The 15,282-nt window shown below is 49.5% G+C and overlaps 8 protein-coding genes across 8 annotated transcripts; 2 read left to right on the top strand and 6 right to left on the bottom strand.

Annotated features, from left to right (window-relative positions):
- Positions 1 to 119: 119 nt before the first annotated feature.
- On the bottom strand, positions 120 to 479 carry VTP21DRAFT_8195 (uncharacterized protein; the record flags this gene model as incomplete). Its single annotated transcript, XM_069399019.1, has 1 exon — positions 120 to 479. The coding sequence occupies one exon, from the start codon at positions 477 to 479 to the stop codon at positions 120 to 122; it is 360 nt and encodes a 119-aa protein (XP_069245844.1).
- Positions 480 to 757: 278 nt separating this feature from the next.
- Positions 758 to 985, bottom strand: VTP21DRAFT_8194 (uncharacterized protein; the record flags this gene model as incomplete). The annotated part of the gene is made up of 1 exon (XM_069399018.1): positions 758 to 985. One exon carries the CDS (start codon positions 983 to 985, stop codon positions 758 to 760), a length of 228 nt encoding a protein of 75 aa, XP_069245843.1.
- A 246-nt stretch (positions 986 to 1,231) lies between these two features.
- Positions 1,232 to 4,192, top strand: VTP21DRAFT_8193 (uncharacterized protein; the record flags this gene model as incomplete). The annotated part of the gene is made up of 11 exons (XM_069399017.1): positions 1,232 to 1,354; positions 1,436 to 1,680; positions 1,765 to 1,886; positions 1,955 to 2,187; positions 2,255 to 2,363; positions 2,439 to 2,557; positions 2,635 to 2,732; positions 2,798 to 3,175; positions 3,244 to 3,498; positions 3,562 to 3,708; positions 3,826 to 4,192. 11 exons carry the CDS (start codon positions 1,232 to 1,234, stop codon positions 4,190 to 4,192), a joined length of 2,196 nt encoding a protein of 731 aa, XP_069245842.1.
- Positions 4,193 to 4,385: 193 nt separating this feature from the next.
- On the bottom strand, positions 4,386 to 5,607 carry VTP21DRAFT_8192 (uncharacterized protein; the record flags this gene model as incomplete). Its single annotated transcript, XM_069399016.1, has 6 exons — positions 4,386 to 4,763; positions 4,823 to 4,936; positions 5,005 to 5,166; positions 5,255 to 5,347; positions 5,409 to 5,496; positions 5,564 to 5,607. 6 exons carry the CDS (start codon positions 5,605 to 5,607, stop codon positions 4,386 to 4,388), a joined length of 879 nt encoding a protein of 292 aa, XP_069245841.1.
- Positions 5,608 to 5,903: 296 nt separating this feature from the next.
- Positions 5,904 to 7,664, top strand: VTP21DRAFT_8191 (uncharacterized protein; the record flags this gene model as incomplete). Its single annotated transcript, XM_069399015.1, has 7 exons — positions 5,904 to 5,985; positions 6,059 to 6,153; positions 6,222 to 6,287; positions 6,376 to 6,475; positions 6,544 to 6,704; positions 6,772 to 7,049; positions 7,127 to 7,664. The coding sequence occupies 7 exons, from the start codon at positions 5,904 to 5,906 to the stop codon at positions 7,662 to 7,664; spliced, it is 1,320 nt and encodes a 439-aa protein (XP_069245840.1).
- Positions 7,665 to 7,876: 212 nt separating this feature from the next.
- On the bottom strand, positions 7,877 to 8,794 carry VTP21DRAFT_8190 (uncharacterized protein; the record flags this gene model as incomplete). Its single annotated transcript, XM_069399014.1, has 3 exons — positions 7,877 to 8,194; positions 8,256 to 8,410; positions 8,467 to 8,794. The coding sequence occupies 3 exons, from the start codon at positions 8,792 to 8,794 to the stop codon at positions 7,877 to 7,879; spliced, it is 801 nt and encodes a 266-aa protein (XP_069245839.1).
- Positions 8,795 to 9,284: 490 nt separating this feature from the next.
- Positions 9,285 to 14,147, bottom strand: VTP21DRAFT_8189 (uncharacterized protein; the record flags this gene model as incomplete). The annotated part of the gene is made up of 9 exons (XM_069399012.1): positions 9,285 to 9,813; positions 9,886 to 9,987; positions 10,090 to 10,355; positions 10,422 to 12,664; positions 12,748 to 12,933; positions 12,995 to 13,399; positions 13,464 to 13,563; positions 13,632 to 13,720; positions 13,787 to 14,147. The coding sequence occupies 9 exons, from the start codon at positions 14,145 to 14,147 to the stop codon at positions 9,285 to 9,287; spliced, it is 4,281 nt and encodes a 1,426-aa protein (XP_069245838.1).
- Positions 14,148 to 14,467: 320 nt separating this feature from the next.
- Positions 14,468 to 14,759, bottom strand: VTP21DRAFT_8188 (uncharacterized protein; the record flags this gene model as incomplete). Its single annotated transcript, XM_069399011.1, has 2 exons — positions 14,468 to 14,601; positions 14,681 to 14,759. The coding sequence occupies 2 exons, from the start codon at positions 14,757 to 14,759 to the stop codon at positions 14,468 to 14,470; spliced, it is 213 nt and encodes a 70-aa protein (XP_069245837.1).
- Between the last annotated feature and the right edge of the window lie 523 nt (positions 14,760 to 15,282).

Genomic DNA, 15,282 nt, shown 5'->3' with positions numbered 1-15,282 from the left:
GCTACCTCTCAAGGGAGACTAGAATCGACGCTTTTATGTAAAATCCGGATAGGACCTGACAAGCCTTCTCCTAAACTGCCATGCCATTCCAAACATGGCTGCCTAATAAGGAAATTTATTTATTCCCGAGGGAGGGGCGGTTTGAACTTGGACCCACCCTCAACACAGATTCCCTTTCTGTTTTGGGCCCGTATGCTGCACCGGATCGCTGGAGGCGAAGGTAAGAGGTGGGCTCTTCGATCGTAATGGGTGGCGCAGTGATGAGATTTGGCACGATGAAATTTGGGCCTGTTTCCGGAACGCGCGTCACCCACCAGCGTGGCAAATTGGAGGTGGGTTGCCAAAAAGTCCCGGGAGAGCAGCACGCTTGGACAAAATCGCCATTTTGGGGGAAGGGGGGGGTTGGGCTCCGAAGTGGGGAGGGCCGAAGTTGGAAGATGCGCCATGCCCTTAGAGCAGGATGAGGGCCCGGCCACCATAGGATGGGAGCAAGCCTGAGTCGGGAGGGTGGTTAAACAAAGTGATGTGACGGTGAGGAAAAGCGTTGGCGGGAAGATTTGTATGTTTCAGTGCCGGAGAATGCGTGCAGCCTGCCAAGTCCATCGCCATTGCCTGTATTTCTCCCCATGAGGCGGTCGCAAGCCCCAAGGCAAAATAGGCCGTCTCAGATCGCATTCTCGCTAGGGTGACGATGACGTGGAGGGGCATGATAGCGCTGCGGGCTGCTCGAAGATGAAGTCGGTTTCAGGGGCTGTCCTCAGTGACGACAAATGCTAGACTGTCCATGCACCCAAGGGCCGGCCGGGGGCTCCAGGACGAGGCCAGCCGCCATACACAGGCTGGGAGGGGGCGGCGGAGGATGGGGAATTTCCTTATCTGCGGGGCGGGTGCTTTCACATTCCATTCCTGCGGCCTTGCGCGGCAGCCGCGCTGGAGAAATTCGAGCAAGATTGGCCGTGCAAGCCGGGTCCGGATTTCCCAGCATTGGCCGGGGGTGGAATGAGGCGAGAGGCATCATGCAACCCCCCACCCATGCACGCAAGGGGATTTTGTTTCTTAGGTGCGAAATAAAATCCGTGACTGGCCTCCCTCTGGCTTTGGTCGAAAAATATATTGTCACTAGGCCACTCCCCGCCAGAGTCAGTTAAAAGGGCGGGATTTTTTTTTTTCCTACTGCGACGTCCGAACGGGCTCTTTTTTTCCGCTAGACCTGCTCTCCCCCCGCGAAAGTATGCAGACCTTCACCGAACTTCGTCGCTGGAGGCTTCAGGTGAAGCACGGGGCCCAGGTGTGGTGCTACTCAGACAGCGGCCCGCAGACGACGTGCGAGAAATACCATATCGGCCTCCCCATAGTAAGTGAGCCTCGTTATTGTGGCCTTCTGCCCCGATGGGGTCCGTCCAGGAATTAATGCCCACGGGCCCCGCGACTCTAGGAAGAGGCGAGGGAGCTGTCGCGGCCGAGAACCGCCCAGGAGGCTGCATGCAACGCTTTTGAGTTCGTCAAGCTTCTCCAGACGGAGGATGGCCACTGGGCAGGCGAGTACGGAGGGCCGGAGTTCCTTATTCCCGGGCTGGTCATTTCATACTACGTGTGCGAGACGCCTATCCCCGAGCCCGAGAAGCTAGAGCTGAAGAGATATCTTATCAACACCGCGCGCTCCGATGGCGGTTGGGGAATGTAAGGACAGTCGAGCAGGCGCCCCCCCCGGCGCCGCCTCTCTTGCACTGACACCCTTTCTCCTTCCCTCTCTCTTTCTCGCAGACATACCACCGGGAGAGCGACCGTGTTCGGAACCGCTCTCAACTATTGTGCCCTTCGTCTTCTTGGCTTGGAGCCAACCCACCCGGTCCTTGAAAAGGCCCGAGCAAACCTGCATAAACAAGGTATCTTTCCATCCTCTTGCATTTGGATTTTCACCACCAGCCATTAAATGCCCCCTCGTGCTGATTAGGAGGGGCCACCGGGTGCGCCTCCTGGGGCAAGTTTTGGCTTTCGCTTTTAGGGGTGTACGGCTGGGAGGGGATGAATCCAGTTCCGCCCGAACTCTGGCTTGTTCCCGACACATTGCCTCTTCATCCTAAGCATTTCTGGGTTCATACCCGAGCCATCTACTTGCCAATGTCGTACATCTATGGAAGAAGACTGGTGGGAAAGGAAACCCCATTAGTACATGCCCTCCGAGAGGTGAGCATGCGGCGCTTCCGCGAATGGATTATTCTATTGGATGTTGAATTGCATGGTCCCGAATTAGGAACTCTATACTCAACGGTACGAGACGATTCACTGGCCAGCTCATCGCAACAATATTTGTAAAGCAGACGAATATACCCCGCACTCAACTCTATTGAATATTGCCCACGGTGAGTGCTGCATGGAACATATTCTCTAAGGGAGAAAAAAAATGCCTTGGCAATTCGCTAATGTGGTGCTGATAGCTGCGCTGAATCTCTACGAGAACCTTCCCAACTCGTTTCTTCGAAAACGGGCATTGGACAAGGTGTACAAATGCATTTGTTTAGAGGACGAGGACACTTCCTATCTGAACATTGGACCCGTAGGTTGCGGTTAGAGGGGGTGCTTCTCTTGATCCGTTTGAGAGCTGAGACTCTAATCCGATTCCCTCTCTGACAGGTTAACAAGGTGATGCACATGGTCATTCGGTTTTTCGTCGATGGGCCCGACTCGGCGGCGTTCAAGTGTCACCTCATACGGAATCGAGACTTCCTCTGGTTTGTCCCTCTCCCTATCCACAAGTCCCTCCAAACTGACTGACCCCTCCTTGCTGTTTGCCAAGGCTCGGACCTAAAGGTATGATGATGAGCGGGAACAATGGCTCGCAGCTCTGGGATACTGCGTTCATTCTGCAGGGCGCCCTCGAAGCAGGTTGGTGTGATATTTCCTCCTCCACTTTCTTCTGGACCTACTCACCTCACCTCGTTTCATTTCCCGACCCGAAAGGCCTGGCCAAGGATCCAAAGAACCACTCGGTTTTCTTGAAGGCTTACAACTTCCTAGACTATACCCAAATCAAATGTGAAACTCCCCACCATAAATACACCTTTCACCGCCCTGCGATAGGAGCATGGCCGTTTAGCACAAGCGAGCAGGGCTACATGGTCTCGGACTGTACTGCCGAGGCGATGAAAACCGTGCTCTACTTGAACACATACAGGTACACCTTCATGATGTACCTCCTGAAATGGATGACATGTTTGCTTATTCCCACCCCCATTGAGTTAGCTTTATCACTCAGAAAGTATCCAAGGAGCGCCTGTGTCAAGCGGTGGATATCCTACTCTCCGTGCAAAACGGCGATGGCGGCTACTCGACTTACGAAGAAATACGCGGGCCAGCCTGGCTTGAGCTCCTTAATCCCGCTGAGCTGTTCGGTAAGATTATGGTCGAGTATAGCTATACAGAATGCACCACGGCGATATTGCTCGCCCTTAAAGCGTTTTCCAAATTCTATCCGGATTATCGCGCCATGGAGATAAGGTAATTGCGACTTGTGGGGGAACTAAAAGTGTCGCCTGTGAGTCCCTAACGGCATTCCAATAGGCGCTGTTGTGAGAATGCTTTCCGTTTTGTCAAGAGACGGCAAAATCCCGATGGGAGCTGGTACGGAAGTTGGGCCATTTGTTTCACCTATGGTACGTGGTGTGCTTTGGAGGCTTTGTCTAGCATCGGGGAATACTATGACAACAGGTAATTGGGATGATATTTTTTTTGGTGGGGGGGGGGGGGACCATGTCGGCTCCCTCTTGTTTGGATGGGGTTTGTGCTGACCCAGCTTGGCACCTCTGCTTCCCGTTCTACTACTAGCGAGTGTTCGAAAAAAGGGTGCGAGTTCCTGCTGAGCAAACAGCTCCCCGACGGAGGCTGGGGCGAATCTTACAAATCCTGCGAGACCGAGGTGTATCATCAGCTGGAATCGGCACAGGTCGTCAACACATCGTGGGCCGTCCTTGCCCTGATGGCTGCAAGATACCCGGACGAGGCCCCCATACGGCGCGGCATCCGGCTGCTGATGACGCGACAGCAGCCGAATGGAGAATTCAAACAGGAGGCGGTGGAGGGCGTCTTCAACCACACTTGCACCATCAGCTATCCCAACTATAAGTTTGCATTCACACTGATGGCATTAGGACGTTTTGCTCGTTTATATAATGATCCAATAGTCATAGAATAGTCCAAGCAAGCTGTCAATAAAATATTTCATTTCGAAAATCCTAAAATAACAGTGATCGGCCTAGCGATGACAGAAAACAAGAACACAAACACTACTCGGATGGCCTCCTCGTCAAAAAGCATTGCAGCAATGGGAGAAAAATGGAGAGGAAATAATCAGACAAACAGGAAAATCATTTACAAAACTAGAATCCTTAAAGCTTCGACTTCGTCCCCTGTTTCTGTCGCAGCTCCTCAACCTTGTCGAGGATCTCGGGCCCCACGAAGAGGTCCAGATCAATTTCCTTGCTTCCGGGAACGCTGGCGTACTTCTCAAAGTCAGTGACGCCTTCCTCGCGCAAGAACACCTCGTCCACCAGGAAATTTCCGTTGAATTCACGACCATTCTTGATGAAAACGGCATAGGCAGCGTCCGCCATGATCTCGGGGGTGCGAGAGCGCTCATTCAGTTTTTCGCCAAGGATTTGCAAGGCAGCAGTATCGATCATGGTGAGCGGCCAGAGGGCGTTAACGCCAACGCCATACTCTTCCAGCTCGCCTGAAAGACCAAGGACACACATGCTCATGCCCATCTAATATCGTATAGTCTCTGAAGGGGATGGCTGCGTAAAGGGATATGTATGAAGCCTACCTTTGCAATGGTGTAAGCAACGTGATTGCGGAACCAGACTTGACTCATCGAGGGTGGAGGCGAAATCATAAGGATATGAGGATTTTTGGATTTAATCAAGTGCGGGATCGCATACTATTTGCGTAAGTGGGAGGGGGGTGGTAAATTCCGATCTATAGCTGTAGTTGAAATTAGCTAGTTACCTTGGATACAAGCCAAGTACCGCGCGCATTGACTTCATTCATCAAATTATACTTCTTAAAAGTCGTGTTCTGCGTATTGGTCAACGAAATGGCGCTAGCATTATTCACTACAATATCAATGCCGCCGAATTTATCCACAGTTTGCTGGATGGCGCTTTTCACCTATTATATTCGTAAGCAGGGCATTAAGGTGGAGAATGAAATGAATAGAGAGAGCAAAAGGAAGAAAGAAAGGAAAATATAAGATTACCTGGTCTTCGTCACGAATGTCGCATACAACGGGCAGAGCATTCCCTCCAGCTTTTTTTATCTCGTCGGCAGCAGTGTATATAGTTCCTGGGAGCTAAAACAGCAAATTATTAAGCATGATATAAATGAACGCGAGCATTTGAATGCAACACTACTTTTGGATGCGGGGTGGTCGTTTTCGCGGCAATGGCGACGTTGGCACCGTCGCGGGCAGCGCGAAGAGCAATGGCTAGGCCAATGCCACTAAATTACAAGATTTCACTGTCCATTCAGGAAATAGCGAATCTGACCATGGCCAAAAGAGACTTACCGAGAGGCACCAGTGATGAACAAAGTTTTTCCACGCAGTGACATTATGAACGCTTGCAAAATTCTTTTACACAAAACCAAGCAATAACCTGGGGCGAACAGGGTTCGAGAGGTTATATACGTCGTGTTAAAAAAGGGAATGTGATTAATTTAGATATCCTCTCGGACGGGGATAATTGGGGAATAGTCGATTGAACTTAAAAATAATGAATCACGTTGCTTAGAAAATTACGCTTTATGAAGTTTCGAAAAACGCTCGGCCTCCTTTTTATCCTCTGAAGGCTAGCTAACCTCTCGATAAACTTGTCTCAAGCCAAAGGCATCTTTTGCACGCATCAATCATGTTCTCCGTCCTGAAATCGCAGCTTGCTGCCCCCAGAGCTCTTTCCCACCTTGCTCTGCGCTCAGCTACGTATCGTGCATGTACGTGGGAACATTTTCCCCTCTCCTTTTAACTCCCTCAGTGCTGATGTGTATTTCCATTTCTATTCAATAGACTCAACGGACAACCGCATTGCGGTAGAAAACCCGGTTGTTGATCTGGATGGAGATGAAATGACAAGGATCATTTGGCAAATGATAAAAGAACGGGTATATCACTATCATTGATGTTCTGCCCTCTAATGCGATTCGATTTCTGATAAATTACGGAATATTAGCTCATTTTTCCTTATGTTAAATTGGATGTCAAATACTATGACTTGGGGATTACCCACCGTGATGCGGTAAGCAGCCATTTGGAATGCGAGAAAGCTGAGAGGAATCTTAATCATAGGTGATATATTCTGCCCTCTTCCCTCTTTCCCCGCATAGACAAACGATCAAGTGACCATCGATGCAGCAGAGGCTATTAAGAAATACAACGTCGGCATCAAATGTGCTACCATTACACCTGACGAGGCGCGCGTCAAAGGTTCTACACTCCTCTTGAATAGCTCCTTCGAGATAAAATGAAAACTGACCAGCCCTACACTACTATAGAGTTCAACCTGAAGAAGATGTATCGATCCCCCAACGGCACCATTCGAAACATCCTTAATGGAACTGTGTTCCGTGAGCCCATTATCTTGCGTCGCATCCCCCGTATCATTCCAGGATGGGAGAATCCTATTATTATTGGACGTCATGCTTTTGGAGATCAGGTATGTACAATTGCATAAACACAGTATGGGAGAGCCTCATTGGGAACATTGGATGGTATTTGGATAGTATCGTGCGACCGATATTGTCATCGATCAGCCCGGCAAGTTGGAACTTATCTTCACTCCCAAGGATGGCGCCCCCCAGACGCACCAGATCTATGAATTCAAGGACAGGGGGGTTGCCTTGGGCATGTACAACACCGACGAGTCCATTAGCGGCTTTGCCCACTCGTGCTTCCGCCTGGCCCTTTCCCGGGGAATGCCGCTATACCTCAGCACGAAGAATACCATTTTGAAGAAGTATGACGGGCGGTTCAAGGACATATTCCAGGAAATTTACGAGAGGTAAGGGTACTCTTCATGGGGGTGCGGAAGAACTCCAATCGCTAAACATCCTTTGGCCACTCTATGTGCATATGTAGCGAGTACAAAAAAGATTTCGAGGCCAAGAATCTGTGGTACGAGCATCGTCTCATCGATGACATGGTTGCGCAAGCGTTGAAGTCACACGGAAACTTCGTTTGGGCGACGAAGAACTACGACGGCGATGTGCAATCCGACATCGTTGCCCAAGGCTACGGATCGCTTGGACTAATGACCTCGGTTCTTCTCACCCCCGATGGCAAGACCATGGAGGCCGAGGCCGCCCACGGCACGGTCACCCGCCACTTCCGTGAGCACCAAAAAGGAAACGAGACCAGCACCAACCCGATTGCCAGCATTTTCGCGTGGACGCGAGGGCTTGCCCATCGTGCGCGACTGGACGGGAACAAAGAGCTTGGTCAATTTGCTGATCAGCTTGAGCGGGCATGTATCGAGACAGTGGACACCCGGGGATTGATGACGAAAGATCTGGCCCTTGCCATCCATGGTCGCAAGCTTAAACGGGAGCACTACTTGAACACGACAGACTTTATGGACGCTGTGAAGGAGACCTTTACCGAGATCAGAAAACACTAACGGCGCTAAGGATTGAATTGCTGGACTTCGCATTATCTATTTATTCTCTCTATTGCTACTATTTCTCGCAGGACTCTTCTAGTTTTCCAGCCTATTCACTTATTGGGAGGGGAGGGAGAGGGATTGTGTTGTAGGAATGCTTTATTTCATAAAAATATAGATTATTATTTACTGTAGACATGGAAGAAAGAGTACAGACAGTTGGTATAAACTCATGATGCCTCCACAAGCCGGTCAACGACCTTTCTGAACAAGGGTGCTAGTGCGCTATCACCAAATGTTTTGAGGAGCGAATTCTCCCCGGTATTGTCCATCATACTGACTAACACGGGGTCGATGGGTATTCTTCCCAGGAATTGGATGCCAAATTCCTGCGCCATGGCCTCTCCCCCCCCCGTGGAGAAGATGTTTGTGCACTCCTCGCAGTGGGGGCAGATGTAGCCACTCATGTTCTCGATTACCCCCAGAACCGGGAGCTGAACCTTCCGACAAAAAGATAATTCTTTGCGGACGTCCGAGAGCGCAACGCCCTAAGGTGAGTGCAACTCTAAGCAGCTAGTAGCAAGAGAGAGAGAGCATCAGAACACATACCTGAGGTGTAGTTACGAGCACAGCTCCATCGGGGTTGTATTCACGCAAGTTTTCAACAATAGCAATGTGTTCGTCGGACGTGCCGGGCGGTGTGTCGATAAGCAGGTAGTCAAGATCGCCCCAGCAGACATCCGTCAGAAATTGCCTGATCATGGCTGTTACATCAATACCATTAGCACTCGATCTTGACCAAATCTACGTCCAATATTACCATTCTTCTTCGGCCCCCTCCATACTACTGAATCGTCCTTATTTGTCAACAAAAATCCAATAGACATGCAGCAGAGCCGCTTCTCCTCGTCTGCATACACCGGGATCCACCCACCGGAGGCCTGATGCACCTGTTTTCCCTCGAGACCCAGGACGCGGGGCATGCTCGGGCCGGTGAGATCTATGTCGAGAACCCCGACACGCTTTCCCATGGCATTGAGAGAAAGTGCAAGCTGGGCGGTGACTGAAGATTTACCAACGCCTCCTTTTCCCGAGAGCACCAAGATTATGTGCTTTATAGAGGAGAGATTATTGGATGTATCTGTCATGCTCAAGATTTATGAATCAACGAGTGAATTTCGAGGCGAGCTTATATGATCGAAACTCTTTTTGGATTTGTCATAAATGGCTAAGCCACTCAGTGTCGGATAGTATCAAGAGTGAGTAACAAATTACACTTTAATTTTTCTCGGAGTAACTGCATAGCTTATCTTCAACACATACTACAAGAGCAGTGTCGGGGAAGTAGGGCGATGACGATTATTTTGTAAATATTCATCGAGTCAGATTGGAGCCCTTGTATATTTGTATATCAAAGTTCTTTGACGCTTCTCTTTTCAGCCTATTCTCGGTCATTGTTCTATCCATGTTAAATTTATTGAAACGGTATGAAAATTGCCTCTATTATTTATACTTGATAGGACTTCTACCACTACTACCCCCTATCCTCATAATAACCTAAGACAATAGGAATAAACGTAAACAGCCACGACCCATGGTCTATTGTTGAACCGAGCTCTCGATGCAAAAAGTCCATGATTAGCAGAGTTCCTGGTTGGGCGCCCGGCAAATGTGCGTTATTTCACGTCGCCCTTTGAGCCATTCGCTGAAACGCAAACTGCCGCCCGAGCGAACCTCCTCCAACAAATAATCGGCAAACACAATCAAATAGAAGTATCGAATGAGGTAATTCAGCCCGACCTCTCGTAGCGCCTCCTGCTTCGGTCCCGGCGGGGTGCTCTCCACACGCAACAGGAAATCGTATATGGCCTCGCGTAAATTCTGCATGTGGTGGCAGGCATCGATTGCAATGTCTGTCAAGCGCTTCGCCAGTTTTCCATACGTCAAAACGGAAACAACCTGAAGAATTAGCTTGTATTCTCCCTGTAGGTAGCGCAGGGAATCGTCCTCCTCCCGGGTTGGGTCAGACTCTTCAGTGCCACCGGGCGTAATGGGAAGGCGCCGATCGGCGGGAGTAGAGGTCGTAAGGCTGTAGACGTCGGTATCATGATTAAGGATCATATTCATGAGGCAGGCGATGACCATGCCTGTCGTGGTTCTTCCGCGTCTACAAATCCACGCCAAAATAGCCAGCTTAGTATTCGAAGGATTATACTCATAATCTCGCACAGATCTTTACCCCATCTGACAATTGAAAAGCACGTCATCCCCCTTCCCCAAACCCTTGATCCTCTCCACCAACTGGTCGAATACTAACGGAATGGGAGCTTGCTCATCGGTGCTGCATAAAATACATTTGTTTAATTTCCATACCGAATTCTGCTACTGAAACGACCCTCTCCCCTTTCAAGGAAGTGCTTGAGAGGTAAAAGAGAGCACTTACATTGGAATTCGGGCATAAGAAACTCTGTATCCCTCTGCAATAAACTCGCTAAATACCTCTGCGGGCGTTTGAACGTCGCGCTCAAGCACCGTCTCCCACACCGGTATTACCGAAAAGCCACCCTGGGGGAGCAATTCCTCATCGTGTAGCAACACTCTGCCCCCATACTTCTTAATTTCGTTCAGCACGTCTTCCTTCATCCGGACCTCCATAAGCTCCACCCTCTCTTGAGCAATACCGGTGAATATGAGGTTGCGCACAGGATCCTAAAGGGAAATATCTCAGTAAACCGAAACCTAGGGAAAGATTTCCGGTGGAATAGGGATAGTCACCTGGAAGAGTCTAAGCACGAAAGGACGCTTGTTTACGTAGAGGACAGGCTCCTCTCTTAGTGAGGTCCACACAATCCGTCGCCCGCTTTCTCCGCTCTCGCTTTGTGGGGCCGCAGACGCCCTAGTTAACAAAAGCCGCATTCCATCTTTAGTGGGCATGGCGCATCCCATCACACTGGATCCCATTTCTTCCCCGTGGGCCTCGTCAGGATAGGTTAGGTCGGCGATACTTGCGAAAGGCACCCGCCTGTAGTTGGGTGCGCCTTCGATTTTCTCGGGCAATGACATCTTCTGGCACCCGGGGAAAGCATCGTGTTTCAATATGGTTCCCTGTGCCAAGACAGCCCCTCTACGCTCCTGCACCACCTCTATAACCTCGCTTGACAATGCAACACCGTCTCCTGGAGCAATCTTCTCAACCGGCACGAGCGCATCCAACCCGCTGCGTTGCAGCTCGTTCAGCAGAGTCGAGAGCTCCTGGTGTCGATCCATCCATCCGGAGAAGCTCTCTAGGTCCGTGACCGTATCGGCGGGTGTTTCGTCCAAGTAGGCGGCAAATGCAACCAGCAAGAAATATCGCTCCAGAGAGGCCACGCCCCGCTTGATGGCTTGTTTTTTCTGGGCGGGGTCCGAGGCATTCTCCGCCTGGACTCGGAAAGTCTCAATAGTATCACGCAGGTTGAGGCATGGGGCACAATTGTCGATGGTTTCGTCCACGACGTTTTTGCACTCGAGACCATTGCGAATGACGCGGAGCAATGCGTGAATGATCTGGTAGTTGTTAGTGGGGGGTCGGGGCACCGGGTGATAGTTGTAGTCGAGAGAAGAAACAGAGGATGACCGAGAAAGGCGGCGAGAGCGTCCGCCACTCGAATAGAATGGAGAGGAGGGTTCGGTGTAGGGAGTCGTAGCCGTCCGAGAAAGGGAGAGCCAGCGCTCGATCAGCGAGCAAATCACAGTGCCTGTTGTGGAACGACCCAGCCCCACCTGGCAGTTAACCACAATGGCCGTCCGCTTCCAATCTACACGCGACAGCAATGAGATTAGAGCCTGGAAATCCTTCAACTCGGGCGAAGCCTCGGCGGTGACAGGGACGCGGTGGTAATCGATTTCCGCGCCACCCACCTCCTCCATGACCTCCTTGATGGTCTGCACGTACTTCGCCGTGACTTCCTCCCACACCGGCTCGATTTTTCCGTCTGGCGTCTCCGAGTGCAGTAATAATTTGTCCCCATAGTACTCCAGCTCCGAAACCACATCCTCCTTAAGGCGAGTTTCCAGAAGCTCTAGGCGCTGAGATGTGATCCCTGCATAGCTCCTGAGGTTTCTCAGGGTGAAATATTTGTCTCTAAGGACATAGGGCACGCCATTAATATAAATGATCGGCTCCTCGCGCAGATTGATCCAAAGCACTTGAGAGAGTCCCGGCTGCTCCTCTCTGATAAGCTCAACCACATTTTTGATGCCCTGATAGGTAGGCTGTGCAACTCCATATATATGCGTTCCAGCCACCCGCCGGAAATTATAGGCCCCCTCGATATCCATTCCGCCGGAAATGGAGCCCGCTTGTCGGCCCGACGAGTCCTCTACATGGTTGCGGGCCTGTTTGTTACTGGTCCATTGATCTATCTTGAGGATAGTGTGTGGCCCAAGGACGATGCCGCTGCGATTTTGCGTGACATGCAACTCCAACTCATTGCCAAGCTGCTTCCCAACTCGCATCATTTTCCCGAAGCCGGCCACGCCTGTTGCGTCGTCCTCCTCCATCGGTCCACCGCTGAACAATGACAAATCGTCCACCGGTCTAAAGAGGTATAACTGCGCCCGCTTGCGTAAATTTTCCAACATGCTTCTAATCTCAGCCCGCTGTTCTAACCACCGCGAAAAACTGATCTCGAACTTCGCCGAACTCGATTCGTTTACATAGGCCGCAAAGCATAACAAGAAGAAGTATCGCTCCAATGCTCCACGGGCACGTTGCAAGTGGCTGGCAGACTCTTCGCTCGATACGGTATAGCGAACACGGTGCATCAGGATAATTTCACGTAAGTTGACGACTGCATCGCATCGATTGATAAGTGCGTCTAGAAGTTTCTTACTGTAGGTACCGCTGTCGAGTACACTGGCTAGCCCAAGAATACAGAGGTAGTTGCCTTGTATCGCATTCTTCAGGCTATCAATGAGGGGTCCACGGGCAAGTGCCCACTCGATAGCCGAGCGAGGAGACATCTTACTCTTCAGGCCTAAGAAATTTATTATTATAAAATTTTAATGTCACCCATTCAACAAAGAATAGAACGTCGTCCTCAGGCTCAATTATCCTTACCCTGCTCCAAGACGTATACCAGTCGCAAGATCGACCGGTTTTGCATGCGTAACTCTTCTGCCTCTTCTAGACCTGGGATAGTTATATCTCCGGATATATAACCTGGTATTGGGAACGGATCTGGCTGGCCCTGTGAGATAAGCTGTGCACGGCGAATAAGTAGAGCGACCACCATGCCGAAGGTTGCTATTCGATGCAATAATAAAATAAGAAATAAATCCTCGGGCTCGTTACTCCAAACACTTACTTCGAACCACTCCCATCCCACAATTGAAAATCAGAGGATCCGTAGGTGGCAGCTCCTTGATCACATTTACGTATTCGTCCAAATAATTGTCTTCTGGGGCCTGATCCGGTGAAATTGGAATCCGAGCGTATCTTACTTTATAGCCTTGTTCCTGGAAAGAGGTAAAAACTTCTCGTGGAGATTGCACGGTGTCCGCAGCAATCCAGCAAGGCACGACGGAACCATCATCAAGCTCGTCGTGTACCAGCAAAAGACCGCCCATGCGCTTTGTTTCCTTGATAATGTCTGCCTTGAGGCGCTCCTCCATCATCTCAAGCCGTGACGCGGAAATGCCCGAGTAGATGCGGAGGTTCTGAAAAGGGGCTGATGCGTCACGCAAGACGTAGGGGCTGCCATTGAGATAGACTAATCAAATCAATCAGATAAATATCAATTGACAAGGGCGACCAAGTGTATTTGTGATGCTTACCCAGAGGTTCTTCGCGGGTCGATACCCACACGCATCGTGCTGACCCAGACGATTTTGGATGACAGTTGAGCACAGCTAGGATAGTAGAGAGGCCGAGTGTCTAGAAATCAATCCACGTAAAGTAAGCATCCTATTATCCTCTAGAAGAAGAGCACCCATTATTCATACAGTTGGCTGAGCAACGCCAAACACATTTAGATCAACCATACGGAAATTCGGGGCTCCTTGCAGGTGAAAATCAAGATGTGGATTCCTTCCTACAGCCGAGCAGGACAATAGGTGTTAGAAGCAGATGATGACAACAAATCCGGATATAAATTTACCAGACGGAAAGTGATCGGCCTTCAGTATATTCCCACGAGTCAATACACTCCCATGGCGATTAGAGACCACTCCGCTCACGACATTAAGGAGATCTTTCGGATGCTTTTTACCAGATGCCATCTTGGGACTGCCTTCTACATCGCTGTTGGTAAGAGAGGGTGGGATAGATCGGGGTGAGGTAAGCGCTGGACTCCCACTTCTGCTCCCATTGGAAGTAGAAGCCAGAGGCTGTGAGCCACGACGTTCTCGCGGTGGATTCAAGTCTGGAGTGAAGGGACGCTGATGTTGTTGTTGTAGGCTATTTACTTTGGGTAACTGACGTGAGGATGCCAAGGTATCCGGGCGTGAATTGGTAGACATGGTTCGATGGAAATTCTCACGAGTGCTTAGACATGTGTGGAAGTCCAAAATGAAAGTCTCATGGGACTATGTTTTTAAAATTGCTGCAATTTGATAGAAAAAGCATTTTCGGGATAGTGGCGGGATAATTGCTTAATGCATTCCCGCTTAAGGCCGAATTGAATTAAAAATATCAGATGACTATTTAAGGAAGCAGCATAATGCATGCTTAGTTTTCACAGGAGCCATGTTATTGGGTATATGGTGGCTGGCTGCCAATGTCCACTGTCCCCACATCTCAGCACCCCACGAGTTTTTCCGGCTCATGACTTGAGCTCTGTCTATCCCTTCTGAACCCCAAACAAAAACGCTGACTGAACCGTGGGCACGACTGGAGTAGAGGTGCCCGGTGCCCTTTTCTCGGTAGAGCCTGCCAGCTTGTTTATGAGATTTCCATTAGAGAGCGTGTTGCAACCTACGGAAATAATATACAGAGTAATAAGCTTAGGTGAGAGCGAGCAAGATATGGTTAGGAAATCTCCGTCCCCCATTACCAATCAACTCTTCGTTACCTCCTTTTTGACTTATGTCTAATAAGGTACTCTTTAGGAAATAACCCAGATGCTCGGCCATGCCTTTGAGTACTATAGAAAGGCTGATTGAGCAATTCTCTCATTCTGTAGCTTATTTGATTTAACTGCCGCCTGCCTACTTTTGAAGCTCTCATAATTCAGTAATACTTTCTATATTTTCTTAATAAGCAGCAGTAGTGTCAACCTGTAACTTAGTCTTGAATCGATACTCAGTGAAGCAGGCTAGATGAAGCATAATACTGAAAAAAAAAAAATAGTTTGTTGTATACTATGTGATATCTCTAATACGGAAAATGAAAGTGAACAAGTTAAATCTCCTCATATATGTAGCCCATTCCATTGTCTAGCACCTCAAGTGTTGTATTCTGACCTGCATACTATATTCATGCTCACAATCCCCAGGAGCAAATACCTAGTATTTCCATCGTGAATAAACTTGAAATATATGCCAACCGAAGAATCTGTTTATTGGCTTATATGCCTAAGTTAATATTATTAATTGTGTATAAAGTATTATACTCTGCCACGCCCAACTGAGATTATTCACCATATTTACCTTCTTC

Source organism: Calcarisporiella thermophila (assembly GCF_041956535.1).
Source record: "Calcarisporiella thermophila strain CBS 279.70 unplaced genomic scaffold VTP21scaffold_38, whole genome shotgun sequence".
NCBI classification, from domain to species: Eukaryota; Fungi; Calcarisporiellomycota; class Calcarisporiellomycetes; order Calcarisporiellales; family Calcarisporiellaceae; genus Calcarisporiella; species Calcarisporiella thermophila.
The sequence above is the reverse complement of the archived record's forward strand: the minus strand, read 5'-3'. Positions and strand labels throughout refer to the sequence as shown.